General features: G+C 33.6%; 1 protein-coding gene across 1 annotated transcript; it reads left to right on the top strand.

Moving 5' to 3' along the window:
- The first annotated feature begins 10,447 nt into the window (after positions 1-10,447).
- On the top strand, positions 10,448-13,601 carry LOC123555316 (uncharacterized). Its single transcript, XM_045345973.2, has 2 exons — positions 10,448-10,793; positions 11,680-13,601. The coding sequence occupies exons 1-2, from the start codon at positions 10,676-10,678 to the stop codon at positions 12,723-12,725; spliced, it is 1,164 nt and encodes a 387-aa protein (XP_045201908.2). The 5' UTR covers positions 10,448-10,675; the 3' UTR covers positions 12,726-13,601.
- The last annotated feature ends 348 nt before the right edge of the window (positions 13,602-13,949 follow it).

Here is a 13,949-nt window from a genome sequence, read left to right as displayed (position 1 = left end):
AGCGAAAGGATATTGTTTGAAAAAATATTTTACCACTTCTATAGAAACACCATTGGTCTTGGGCTCCTTAAACGCCACCTAGAAGGAGATCGAAAATTCAATTTTATTTGGGTTCAAATATTAGTCCAAAGTTACTAGAAGTTTGGATAAATGTCATACAACAAGTAATAAATGATTATTTTTGCGGGTTAGCTGTTTTGTTCAGTATATTTATGTGGTTATCATTTTGCAATGTATGATAGATTTATGTTTGCTATAATATAGATGCATCGATTCACTACTAATACATTTTAATAAATTATGTTGTGCATTGTCATAACGGGTCGTTAATACATATCATTCATTGAACAGAAACAGAGACAACTGGAAAGAAGTTTTCATTTACCAGCGATCCTTCAGCTAAAATGTTGATTGTCAAATTGTCCTTAAATTATCATCTGTCCTATATTTATAAACATCCAAACACTAATTTCCTAAAAGACTGTTATAACTAGCATTTGCAAGGCTTGATTAATTCCACTCCTTAGCGCAAACAGTCCCATGTCAGCGTGGTTTATCTAAGATCAGAACGTCTGTCAACACTCATAAGGTGATTTATTACATTTCAATTCCAAAATAGAAACGGATTTCGCTTCTGTTAAAATGTTAAGCCGTACAAATGTCCTAGAAGAATAAGCTGTTTATATTTATTGCTGGTGAAAATGAATTACAAAGTGTGTGACAATCAAACCCAATTAATGTTTGAGTGAAATTTGATATTGAGTAAGGAAAGGATTTTTAAATAATTAGTATCTTCTTTACGTTATATTATAAGTTATTAGAAGTAATTTCTTGTATAGGGTACAGAATAAATAAAATTGATAGTATTGTCTTTTTGAAAAGTATGCAGTGAGGAAGCCATCCAGCTGGTTTACGGAAGGTCAGTGGTGGTTCTACCCAGGTGCCCGCTCGTGATGAAATAATGCACGGAGGGACACCTGGAGCCTTCCTCCACCATCAAAGCTGGAAAGTCGCCATATGACCTATAATTGTGTCGGTGCGACGTTAAACCCAACAAAATAAAAAAATAAATTGAAAAGTATGCAATAAAGGCTTTCTCAATATGTGAGAAAACTGCAAGCTAAACATCCGGGTAAATAAATGTGGTCTAAAACACTATATTCTACATTTATACGTATATAATTATGTATCAGTAAGATCTGTTTTCACAATGTTTGTATTATACTACTGTTCACTGGTTCAATAGGCCTAGTGTCGATGGAAAGTTCATGTGACAAGCTACAATATGTTATCAATCTCTTGAATTTTCACTCAAAACGAAGGCTCACAGGAGCCGCTTGAGCACACATGAATATACAAGCATGGATTTAACTGTAGATAACTAGAAGCTAAATGAGGTGGGCATGGCCGGCCTACCACTCTGTAGTGTTGTAAAAGAAGTAAGGCCGCCTTGGACCATTCTAGCGCTAACTGCAAGCTAAAACTCCGAGTCCCGAAATATGGTCGAAAAACTAGGTACATACGTTTTTAGACACGTTTAGTGTAAAGCTGCTTACCAATATCAAGGCTTAGTGCATATAACAAGCGGGAATGTAATACCTTTCATTTGAATTTTGACCGATGACACAGCCTAGGAGAGCCGCATGTGCATTAAGAAAAGTGAGAACCGAAAGTCTTAGGACGTTGGCGGGTGGTAATTTTGTAATATCGTGAAATAAATGAAAGTTTCGTCATCTCACACCATCTAAGTGTTAATTGCAAGCTGAAAAGTCGGGTCCCAAAATGTAATCAAAGCACCATATTTTACGTACATATTCATATAACTTTGTATCAGAAATGTCTTTTTTGACACTGTATGTAGTGTTATAATGCTTGTCGGTATGTCACCTTTAAAAAGACTTAGCCGTGTTAGAAAGTACTTGTGACAAGCTACAATATGATAATTTTTTCATTTGTATCTTAACAATGGAAAGGCAAAGGGGAGCCACATATACAGGTAGAAATATTCAAACGTTGGTACAATTTCACCTAAGAATATTGACCACTGAAATAGATAGTGGCTATTCTGTCAAATGGTAACATCTGGGATCATCCTAGTCTCAATATTTCATGCTTAAAGCCAGGACCTGTAAATGTTGTCGAAAACCTCTTTGTTTCTACATTCGTATGCAAGTACGTATAAGAAAAGTAATTCTAACGCTCTGCTTAGTCAAATGTTTCTCGCCAGTTAAATGTCGCCATTCACAAGGCTTAGTGTAGGTCGAAACTTGAAGATAATACCTTTTATGTATTTAGGCAAATGACTAGGCACAGGACAACCGCATGTGTATAAAGAAATATATATACTTTGATAATTGTCAACGATGAAATTTTTATACCGTCATATACGTTAGTTAGGGATTGCTCATCTGCGGCCAACATAGTGTTAATTGCAAGATAAATTTACGGGTCCAGAATTGTTATTAAAAACACTATATTAAACGAGCACACGTATATAATAATGTATAAGAAATATCATTTCATTATACTCTGTTTAGTGTGAAACAGGTTCACAAGTTCAATGCCACCTTTCGTAAGGTCTTTATCCACTGTTTGATAGACTTCTAGTCCCTATTTTTGTTATATGGATAAGAACTGTTGGGAATTTTAACATAAATAATGGTGTTTTGTTAGCGAAAATAAAAACTATAAAATATAAATAAAACGATATGAAACTTTTGTTGGAGGTTTATATAGGAAGTTTTTTCTTTAAGTTAATATTTCATGACCTACTGTTTGCAAATTTAATTATATTATTAGTAATCGGAAAATAGAGTTACACAGTACAAAATTGTAAGGTATATAAAATACATCTGAATTCACAAAACATGCCTTTATAATTATGTAAGCTGTAGTATATATAAATTATCCTTTTGAATGTATATATGTGTGTGTTACGTAATATATATGTGTAATGTATTATATGATATCTAAAGTAATACTGGTCTTGTGAAGTATCTTATATACAGATAGGATTTATAATTGTTTATTTAAATAGGCAGTGTCACTGTATGTACATAGATTAGTAAATGAATGGGAGCTGAGCAAAACGTCACCCGTTACGTGTTATATTTTCTAGACCTTTGAGATCATTGAGTACAAGAATTGTGTTGTATGCTTCCAAAGGAACTTTGCACAGATTTTATTGAGTTGAGAGTAATCAGTTGTCAGAATATTACATGAAAAACATAATCACTTGTCATTTTTGCCGCAAAAACTGGCTTTATAAAATATTTGTCTGAAATCAAATTCTTTAGAATTAATGTATTCAAAAGAACGTTGGATACACTGTACCACGACGCCACATGTTCCATGAAACAGATGTTTCACTGAAATATTTACTTTCACTAATTTATTCAGAGAATTTCTGACATGAAGAATTAAAGCAGTTACGAAGTACTCATTTAACCAGCAGTCATCTTCAAAACATTATTACGACCTGTTAATATCATTTTCCGAATACAGCACACAGTCAATAAAATTGCTTTCTGTATAATAGTCAATAGACTTAATGGATTTGATGACATGCAACAGTACTTTGTACTAGGAGACGTAATTTTATTTCATAGGTGTAGGTATGAAGGTCCTTAGTTACATAATGCAACTTACTGAATAGTTCTTACATCACACTGCATGGTGTGACATATTCCGTGTAGTAGTATTTCACGAGTACGTTTTGGTAGAGCACAAATTCGCATACATAGCGAGAAGTAAGAAATGATCTATTTTTGATAACAACAGTTGAAAATGACATGTTGATTTTCATATTTATCTGACAGCATTGCGTTAGCTTGAACATTATAAAAGCAGGATCAGGCACTATATTATTCACAACTATGTGTATTTTTTGTATCGTGCCATAGGAGTTTACTTTTCATATTGCGTTAAGCTGAGGTAATATTACGCCATATTTCAGTCAAAACTGCGCGCATTTTCTTTTTTTTGGCTTACCAACGAAATCAAGTCTGAAGATATGAATACTAATTTCTTCACAATTCCTCTGTTCCAAGTTGACAATCAGTTCGCGGATGTTGCAGCGTAAAAGCAATCATTCATGGTAAACTCATACAAGTAATTTACCATAGAAATATAGCACGTTATCATATAAAGTACTTTTATTTATTTTGCAAATGAATAACATGCAACAAAAGATGTAATTTGGGCCATAAATGAGGGCCGATCGCGGAGAATAAACATTCACAGGAAACTGTAAATCATTTTATAAATTACCATGTCAATTCAGAAATGTATGCGCTCCTATTTGGCCCTTAATGCCATGTGGCCAAACGAGTAAAGGCATTTTCCGTTGCTAGGCAACAGAAAACGCTGACAAAATATAATAAGAGAATCATGATGACTCTATATCGCTAACCTGTTAAGCTTGGCCTCATCAATCATCAAGATCAACATTCTGACCAAGTTTTATGAAGATAGGGTCATAAATATGACCTATACAGTGTTAACAAGCTTTTCCTTTTAGTTGAGCGGATGACCTAGTTTTTGACCCCACATAACCTAGTTTCAAATCTGGCCTAGAAGTCATCAAGATAAACATTCTGACAAAGTTTCATGAAGACAGGATTATAAATGTGGCCTTAATAGTGTTAACAAGCTTTTCCTTTGATTTGACCGGGTGACCTAGTTTTGACCCCATATGACACAGTTTAGAACTTGGCCTTGAAATTATCAAGAAAAACATTCTGTGCAAGTTTGTATCAAATCAAAGCATAAATTAAACCCCTATATGGCTGAAACGGTCAAATTAGAAAAATTTGCCCAATTCAAGGGCAGTAACCCTAGAACCCATGTTGGAGTCCAGCCGGTTTGCGAAATAAACCAAGATCTTATTGTGACTTAAATTGTCTGTAAGTGTGGTTAAAATCGAATGTAAAATGTCACTTCTATCGTGTACACAAAGTAAACATTAACACATATTGGCTCCTTTAGGGGTCAATCAGGTGCCGTAACTCCAGAACCTATGATTGCATCTGATGGATTAATCATGGAATCCAAGATCTATTGTTGTTCAAGATATTTTGCAAGTTTGTACTAAATCAAACCATAACTTAGTCTCTATATGGCTGCAAAACCCAAACTAGCAAATTATGGCCCTTTAAGGGGTCATAACTCTGCACCTCATGACGGAATCTGGCCAGGTTTCGAAAGGAATCTAGATATTATGGAAATACAAGTTGTGTGCAAGTTTGATTAAAACTGATTGCAAAATGTGGTCTCTGTCGTGTTCAAAAGCTAAAATAGCAAATTTTGACCCTTTAAAACCATTTGAAATAGACATCGCCACCCGACAGTGTATATTAAGGTATTAGCCCATAATAGTAATGTTTAAAAAATGGCATTTGCTTGGTACATTCTTACAGTTGACCGTGCTTCGCACTTTGTTGCAAATTTTTAAAAACTTTTATCGAACCGTTTTTGATACATTTTTTGTAATTTATGGTATTTCCTCAAGCTAAAGTAGAGACAAATTTCAAAGTGGCGGCCTTTATCCAAAACGTTTGCAGAGAATTCATTATTCCATTATTTTTATGGTAAACAATTATAAAACTAAAAGATAAAAGGGTCAGTATAATTTTTCTAGGGTGCCTCAAGTAAACAGATTTAATGAGACAGAATTCTATCTCCAACATTGAAAAATTAAGGTCGAATCCTGCGGGTCTGTTTTGAATTTTGCCCACTTCATTCAAGAATAACTGTGGGGCAGAAGTAAAACCTACCTAAATTTCTTTCACAATATGTAATCTAAAGAATGAAAGGCAAAATAGAGAACTTTTACCGCACGTAACTCAGTATTTCTAAAGATGTCTAACTCTACCCCTTCTATTTCAGAGGTAAATTCAATTTGAACAGCAAGAAATCGCTTATCAAATGAATATTTTCCACTTTTGTACAATAAACCAATCACAAGTCTTGAAAAACTTACAAGAAAAAATAAAAATAAGGAAAAATATTTGGTCCCAGTTGGGCTTGAACCTACCCCCCCCCCCCCCCCCCCCCTGAAAATTGCAGTTAAAGTAGGTTTATGGTAGAAATTGAATACTCTTCAAAAAGAGATACTCTATTATGGGCCTAATACTTTAATACAGAATGAAATGAAACAATCATATTTTTTTTATGAAATCGTAGCAGCTTAAACAATTTCGCTCATTCGTACTATTCATGTTACATTTCATACATTGACGATGCGAGTTTTACATTTATGTAGTGAATAGAAGAGATTGGTATTTGGTGTTTTGCTATTGTTTCCTTAAATATGTTCTTACATTGTCAATGCATGCATTAACGAAAGCGAATTTTCACGATTTTATTAATATACCAGTTTTGGAAAAAAACAGACGTATTAGCCTATGTGCTGGTGCGTACGTCCGTCTATTCGGCCATCTGTCTGCCCGTCCGTCATAATTCGTGTCCGAAGCATAATTTTATAACCACTGACTTTAAACTTGGCATATAGGTAGATGGCTATGAAAGAATGTACAGAGCACTTAAATCGGCTCTTTAGGTGAAAGGCCAAGGTCACAAACTGAGCTAAAAGGTCAAAACTGACCATCATATTTCGTGTCCTGAGCATAGCTAGGTATTGACTTTAAATTTGGCATGTTCTTAGGTGGCGATGAGACAATATACAGAGCACTTAAACCGGCTCTGAAGATCAAAGGTTAAGGTCACAAATTGAGCTTAAAGATGAAATTTGTTAGTTTCATTTCATATCCGGAAAAAAAAAATTTGTTAACCATTCAATGTATTGACTTCAAACTTGGGGTGTGAGACGATGTGCAGAGTGCTGAAACCAGGGTGGACAAGGTCACAGCAAGGTCAAATTTCCCCATCATAGTTCATGTCCAGAGCATAATTATGCATCCCCCGGACCAAAAAAAAACATCTTTATTTTCATTTACACCCCCATCTACATTGTACCATCATCCCCTGCCCAACCAACCCCACGCCCCACCAATTATTTTTTCTCTTTTTCCCCTTTTTTTTTCATTTAGCTTCTTGACCTTTAGTATTATTTCACATCCAAACCCGAAACACTCCCGCACCCTGCATTTTTTATTTAGTTTCTAGCTCTTAAGTAAACTGTCTCCTGTCACCAGCACCGCACACACACATCCTTCTCCCCCTCCCCTCCCAATCCCTCACATGCCCTGCCAAATTTTTTTAAGATATGTGTCTTCTTTAAATTTTGCTTCCCTCCTTCTCTAAAAAAACCTTCCGGGCGTATATTGCCCCGCTAGGCGAAGTTCTTTTGTTTGGTATATTTCTGTTATCGATGATATGATCTATACCCCCTAGCGTTTTTCACTGATAGAATCAGTGATAAGCATAAAGTAAATGTAATTGTTTTATCATCGAGGTAGTAAGATTTGGCCGCATGACCGCAGAATAGGGATGTCCGCAAAATAGTAATTTACCCAGAATTCTTTCGAACAAATATTTTAAGCAGATAGAATGAATATTTACGTTTTACACACAATTATTATCGTTGCATCGAATAAAATTTTTGTAGGATTGAACAAATGATTTGAAAACATTGAATACATATTTTGTCATATTGCATATTTTTTTTTTAGTTTTACAATAAATTTTTCAAAAGATAGAAAAAATATATGAAACATTGAAAAAAAATATTTCTGTTTTACAATAAATATTTTAAGACATTGAATGAATATATAAAGATACACAACAATTATAGAAGACACAATATTGCAACACATTACACGCCATAATTAAATCTAAACCATTTCAATTTTTGTGATGAAGCAGAAAGCATTAAATTTGTTTATTTGTGTGTGTGTGTGGCATTTGTAGCACAAACAGCTCTTATTCTTTACTTGCATGAGGTACTGAGATCATGCGGTTATTGGATGGAAAGAGGTATGTAGTATTCTTTACTCGTCTGAAGAAAGGATCCACTTTGTCTTTGCGAGTCAAACTAACCGTTTAAACCTTCCTAGTGCTTCCTTTGCCACCATCATTTTAAAAATTGCGCACTTTGTGTTTGATTTAAAGGAACTTTTTTCTTAGAGCTGGTTTTTGTCCTTGACCAGATAGTAGCACATAGTTCAAGGTCATTGTGCAAAACGTGAATGGGATCATATGCTTATGCTCAACAAAGATTGTCATATCAAAATTGTAAGTTGACACATGTCTACATGTTATTTTATGACAATTTACTACATTATGTCACTAAATTACTCGTTATATCTAGGTTAAGTTGTAGGTTACTTTCGGTGTAGACTTTTTGGACAAAATACTAGACTAAGTATATTGAACCGTACCACTTATTGAGATCCACCTTCATATAGATAACAGCCAAAAATTACGCTAACGAGTCGTTAAAAAATGAACTTCCAGACTGGTTTACGTAAATTTACACACTTTACTAAACGTTAATCGTGGAAAACGTTATTTTGTATTATCACTTAAATTTTCGATTACAAACTTTGGACAGCTTTATCGCCTTCAATGTGTGTAATATAGTATGTACTACAAGACGAATAGGAATATTGTAATGCTTAGTCAGCATGTCTGTTCTATTTCTTATGAATAATGATGAATTTAATTAGATAAAGTGCTTTTGAAAATTTGTACAATTGTCATCTTAAGTGAATGGTTATTACGAGCCTTGCTCAAATCTCGTTATGAGAAATACATGTGAGAATGTAGACATGCCTCTATTTTTACATATTTTCTTTTTTCAGAAGATTTCACTCAAGTACAGTTACTTCAAGGATGAACGTTCAGCCGTGGAAAATCATAGACAATTTTTTCTTCTATAATGTATTTTTAGCCTCTGGTTGCGAATGAATTCCCGATAATATCATCTGAAATAACTCCCGTATAACTCACATTATATATCAAACGTATAGTTGTAAGCATATACCAGTTGACCTTGGAAAACATGGTAAGACACTAGTAGAAAACAATTGTAATTAAATATGTTATTTTTTTTTTTTTTTTTTGACAGACGAGTCATCGAGAAAACTCGCCGCTGAAAGGTTTCAAAGACTTTTACAGATGTTGGATGATTACAAGAGCAGATGCAATAAGATATCTTATCTTGAATTTTGCAGATTGTATGCTGACCTTGATGTAGAATGTAAGTGCCCTTGCCCTTCTCGCCGTGAAATAGCCTGTATTTTACCGACAGTCATTTGAATAAAGTGTGTTTCGAACTCATGTACCATATTTGATTAATAACGCTATAATGTAATGTCGTCCAAGACATCCGTTTTTTAAACAAATCGTCGACCAGTATTAGCAGATGAGTGAGAAAATAAATGTATCAGGTCCACCTTTTGTTAAGTCTCAATTTATCCGATATAATAACATCACTGCCGACTATGTATACAAAGTGAAACAATCAAACGAGAGTAACTCCCCTTACTTTTACAAAGGGGAATTACCAGAAGAAGACAATGATGCTGTTTATGTTCCAAATACACAATACTTTATCATTTCTATAAGCCAAAACTGGATGAACCTAAAGAATTAAAAAGCTATATGTGAATCGCAAAGAAAACAAAGTATAGACGTTACAAAGGCATGTAGTGAATAAGCCCATCGTATTTCTAAAGAAAATTCTAGATAAGTGTGCCTTTACAGATCACCATTGGTTTCATTCAAAATCTACGGTTTAGGTATAAGAGGTATGACTAAATAGTAAAAAAGTATATAATTATAGTTCCATAGAGTGTTAAATTTGTCAACATATACTAACAATAGAAATACGCATACACTACACACAGTATGTCAGAAAAATAAATATTTCTAAACTATAGGGACAGGCAGAGTAGAGGACTCTATATGTAGATTTTGAATCCCATCATGACAGAGCTATTTTGATATCTGTCTTCTGGCCTGTTTCGTCGTATTTTGCTTTATGCGTATGTAAGTTTGTTTGAGTGTTGGTCGTGTGCACGTCCGCGTGCTGCAAATTGCAGTTTTGGAGGCTGTGGTTTTAGAGTGTGGCTTGCAGCAGAAAATAGCTAAAGATAAATAAGACTTAACAACACTGGTTACATTATATATTGAGAACATCTCTTGTAGACAAGTGCCATTGCAGCATTTACTATGATATTCCATGGTCTTCAAGAGAAGTATTTCTTTATTGCACACATTTAAAAAAAATCACTTCTTTATCTAAAAACGGTACAAATGTAAGTAAAAAAACAACACTTTAATTTCTTAAAGCTCTAGTAAAGTATTGCCGTATATTCCCATGGATTTAATGCAATACACACTGTAATCTGGCGATGTATAGTATAAATACAGATTGAATTGAAAGAATCATGATTAAAGCGCAACAGCTTTTGCGATTATATCATGATGCTTTATATATTGTCAATACATGTTTGTTATGAACAAAGGACAGTGTTTATGAATTTCTTTGTCATAGTTCCCTTACATTTGTTCATATTTTGCAAATGCATGCATTACATCTATGTTCTGACCGAATGCACATTTTCACGATTTAATTTTTCCATTTAATACTATGTACATTTACATACTGTGATTGTATAAAGATTATAAATTAACGACAATTACAAAAATATAATACACGCTTTGAACTTTGTGTCACGGATCTAATCTGAACCATTTCAATTTTCGTGAAATGAAGCATAAAACTTTATATTTGTTTATTTGTGTGTGTGTTGCTTTTGTAGCACAAACGGCTCTTATTCTTTACTTGCACGAGGTACTGAGATCATGTGATAATGGAATGAAAAAGGGTACGTATGCTCACTTATTCGTCTGAAAAAAACCCATCAAGTATGTCTTTGTAAGTTATATTAACCTTCCTAGTGCTGATTCTGCCACCATCCGTTTAGAGCCGATGCCCTTTGTGTTTGATTTTATAGCAGTATTTTTCTTAGAACTGGTTAATTAATCTTGGTCAGATCAGATACAATGTAGTAGTGCATGGTGCGAAGCTCATTACACAAACCTTTGCGTGAATGTTACAAACGAGTGCAACAACCTTGATTAGTATATGTTTATGTTCAATTAGCACAACTAATAATTTCACACCGTCATCTTATGACAATTTGATACTGTATGTTGTAAATCACTCGTTACACTGTTTAAGTTACTGGTTACCCTTCTGATAAATAGGATTGAATTTTACCACTTATTAAGATCAATCATCATATAGATAATAGTATAAAACATAGTATAAAACATTACGTTAGCAAATGGTTAAAAAAATAAGACTGTTGTAAATAAAAAGTTACAGAAGTTTAATGGGTCAGTGCATATTCATAATTATTTAATGCTAATTGTGGAAAAAGTTATTTGTCCCATCGCTGAATTGTCAACTATGGACAGTTTTAACGCCTTAAAAGTTTTTACAAATTAGGCATTGCAAGACAAATGAGAATATTTTTATACTTGCTCAATAAGTCTGTGATACATTTGTGTATTTCTTATAAATAACGATTAATACGTTGAGTTTACATTGATCAGTTGCTTTTGAACATAAGAAATATTTTCATCGAAATTAAATGGTAAACCTTGCTCAAATCTCGTTATGACATATACCTAACGTAACGACAGTTTGACACATTTCACTATTTTTATAGGTTCCTGTTATCATATTTTCTTACTTTCTACTTTCAGAAGATCTACATTTATCTTTCGTTCCTTCAAAGACGAAAGTTCAGCTGGTCGACATGAAGAGGGAAAATGATAGACAAGAACAAATGGAGACTACCGTGAATTTTTCTTCTATAATGTATTTCGAGCCTCTGGTGGCGTATGAGTTCCCGACAATATCATCTGAATATCCCCGTATACCTCATATTATACATCAAACATACAGCAATGAGCGTATACCAGCTGACCTTGGAAAACATGTTAAGACGCTAGTAAAAAACAATCCAAAGTGGAAATTTTATTTTTGGACAGATGAGGCATCGAGAAAATTTGTAGCTGAAAGGTTTCCAACACTTTTACAGATGTGGGATGATTACAAAAGCCCTATCAATAGAGCAGATGCAATAAGATATCTTGTCTTATATGAATTTGGCGGATTATATGCCGACCTTGATGTAGAATGCAAGCGTCCTTTAGACAATCTAACTATGAAATATGCCTGTATATTTCCCTCTGAGCCATTTGAACAAAGTGTGTTTCGAGTTCATGTACCATATTTGATTAATAACGCCATACTATTATGTCGTCCGAGGCATCCTTTTTTGAAACAAATAGTCAACACACTTCACCAGTACCAGTCCATGATGGAGCAAATAGATATAGCAGGCCCATCTTTTGTGACGTCCCAGTTTATCCGATATAATAACATCACTGCCGACCAGTTATACAATTTGAAACAATCAAACGAGAGTAACTCCCCTTACTTTTACAAAGGTGAATTACCAGAAGAAGACAATGATGCTGTTTATGTTCCTAATACACAATACTTTATCAACTCGCTAAGCCAAAACTGGATGAACGAAAAGGATTATAAAACTATATGTGAATCGCGAAGAAGACAAAATATCGTCGTAAAAAAGGCCTGTAATGAATTAACTCGTCGTCTCTCTCAAAAAGATCGAGTTAAGTATGCCTTTACAGATCATCATTGGTTTCATTCATACAGTCGAACCCTACGGTTTAAGTACAAGAGCTATGACAAAATCGTCAAAAATTATCTCATTTATTAAAAGTTGTTACTGCAACTTTGTAGCTCAATAGAGCAACTGTTTAGATTTCAATGCGTTAAGATATTTCCAGTCGTGCAAGTATTTCTAAAATGTATCCATATTATAAGGGTCTATAATTAATAACCTAAAGAAACCTGCTCGTTCTCCTCTCCCGTATAGAACACTTCATGAGATCCTGAATATTTCTTTTCCAGTAGGATCAATAATTATAATTACAGCTTAAAACAGATGCATTTATGTGTCCCTGCCAGAGTTACAAAATGTGCATAAATTGTTTGATCAAATATTTTAACGACAGTCTATTTTCGTTACAAATGTCATTCTGTAGGATGGTTCATTTGACTTACAACAGTTTTAAAGATTAAAACGAGCTACACATTTATGTGAAAACAATTCCTGTTGTTCACAAAGTTTGTACTAAGTTTCTCTATATGTGTTTTGCTATTTTTTCCACGATTTAACTTTATTGTAAGACATGTGTTGGCTTTTTTTTTAAAAAGTGTTTTTTCAATAAATATAGTTACAACTGCTTGAATTCATATGTCAAACCTAATGATGTTTACTTTTTAATTTCAAATAGCTAGACAAACTGCTATTTTGTTTTTAAGAAACAAGCATGTCAAGAAAATGAAATTCGTTAATTAGCCTAGTTAAGTTTTTCTATAGTGTCAAGGTAATGAAGATGAAGCATGCAACTTACAATGCAAAGTTAACGTAAAAAACTATAAACACATTTATTTTATTTTTAAGTTCGCCTGTCAATGTAACCATGTATACTTCAACTTGATAATCATGCATTCATCTGTATGACACTCTGTGAGCAAATTTGTGTCAATGTGGCTTAAACAAATCGATTAAAACCGAGTTTGCCATTGTTTCAATTGTTGCGTTTTTGTTTATACTTAAAAATCAACAAATTAAATTGGTTGTCCAGGATATTCACAAATGAGAGTATTACTATTCCGCGAATGATTACAGCAATTAATATTTTCATAACCTATGCATTTATTTATTAAGAAAATATTTACACTTGGGGCTGTGTTCATTCTAAAATTATCACCGTTAACGTAGTTTTAATGCGACACCCATTGAAATAGCGCCACGTAAATGCCAATTAAACCCAATATGAAATTTGAATGTCAATATAAATAATACTGACTTTTTATGTTCCTTTGTAATTTAATATTGTTTAAAAATGTATAGTAATGTATAATATCATATTAT

The sequence above is a fragment of the Mercenaria mercenaria genome, chromosome 7, assembly GCF_021730395.1.
Source record: "Mercenaria mercenaria strain notata chromosome 7, MADL_Memer_1, whole genome shotgun sequence".
NCBI lineage: Eukaryota > Metazoa > Mollusca > Bivalvia > Venerida > Veneridae > Mercenaria > Mercenaria mercenaria.
Note: the sequence above shows the minus strand (reverse complement) of the source record. Positions and strands in the feature narration are given on the sequence as shown.

Excerpts from the sequence above, each read along its gene's own strand:
- LOC123555316 (XM_045345973.2), top strand. The coding sequence starts at position 10,676 with ATGAAGCATAAAACTTTATATTTGTTTATTTGTGTGTGTGTTGCTTTT. Across the intron at positions 10,794-11,679 it reads TGATAATGGAATGAAAAAGG|AAGATCTACATTTATCTTTC; the intron begins GTACGTATGCTC and ends TTCTACTTTCAG.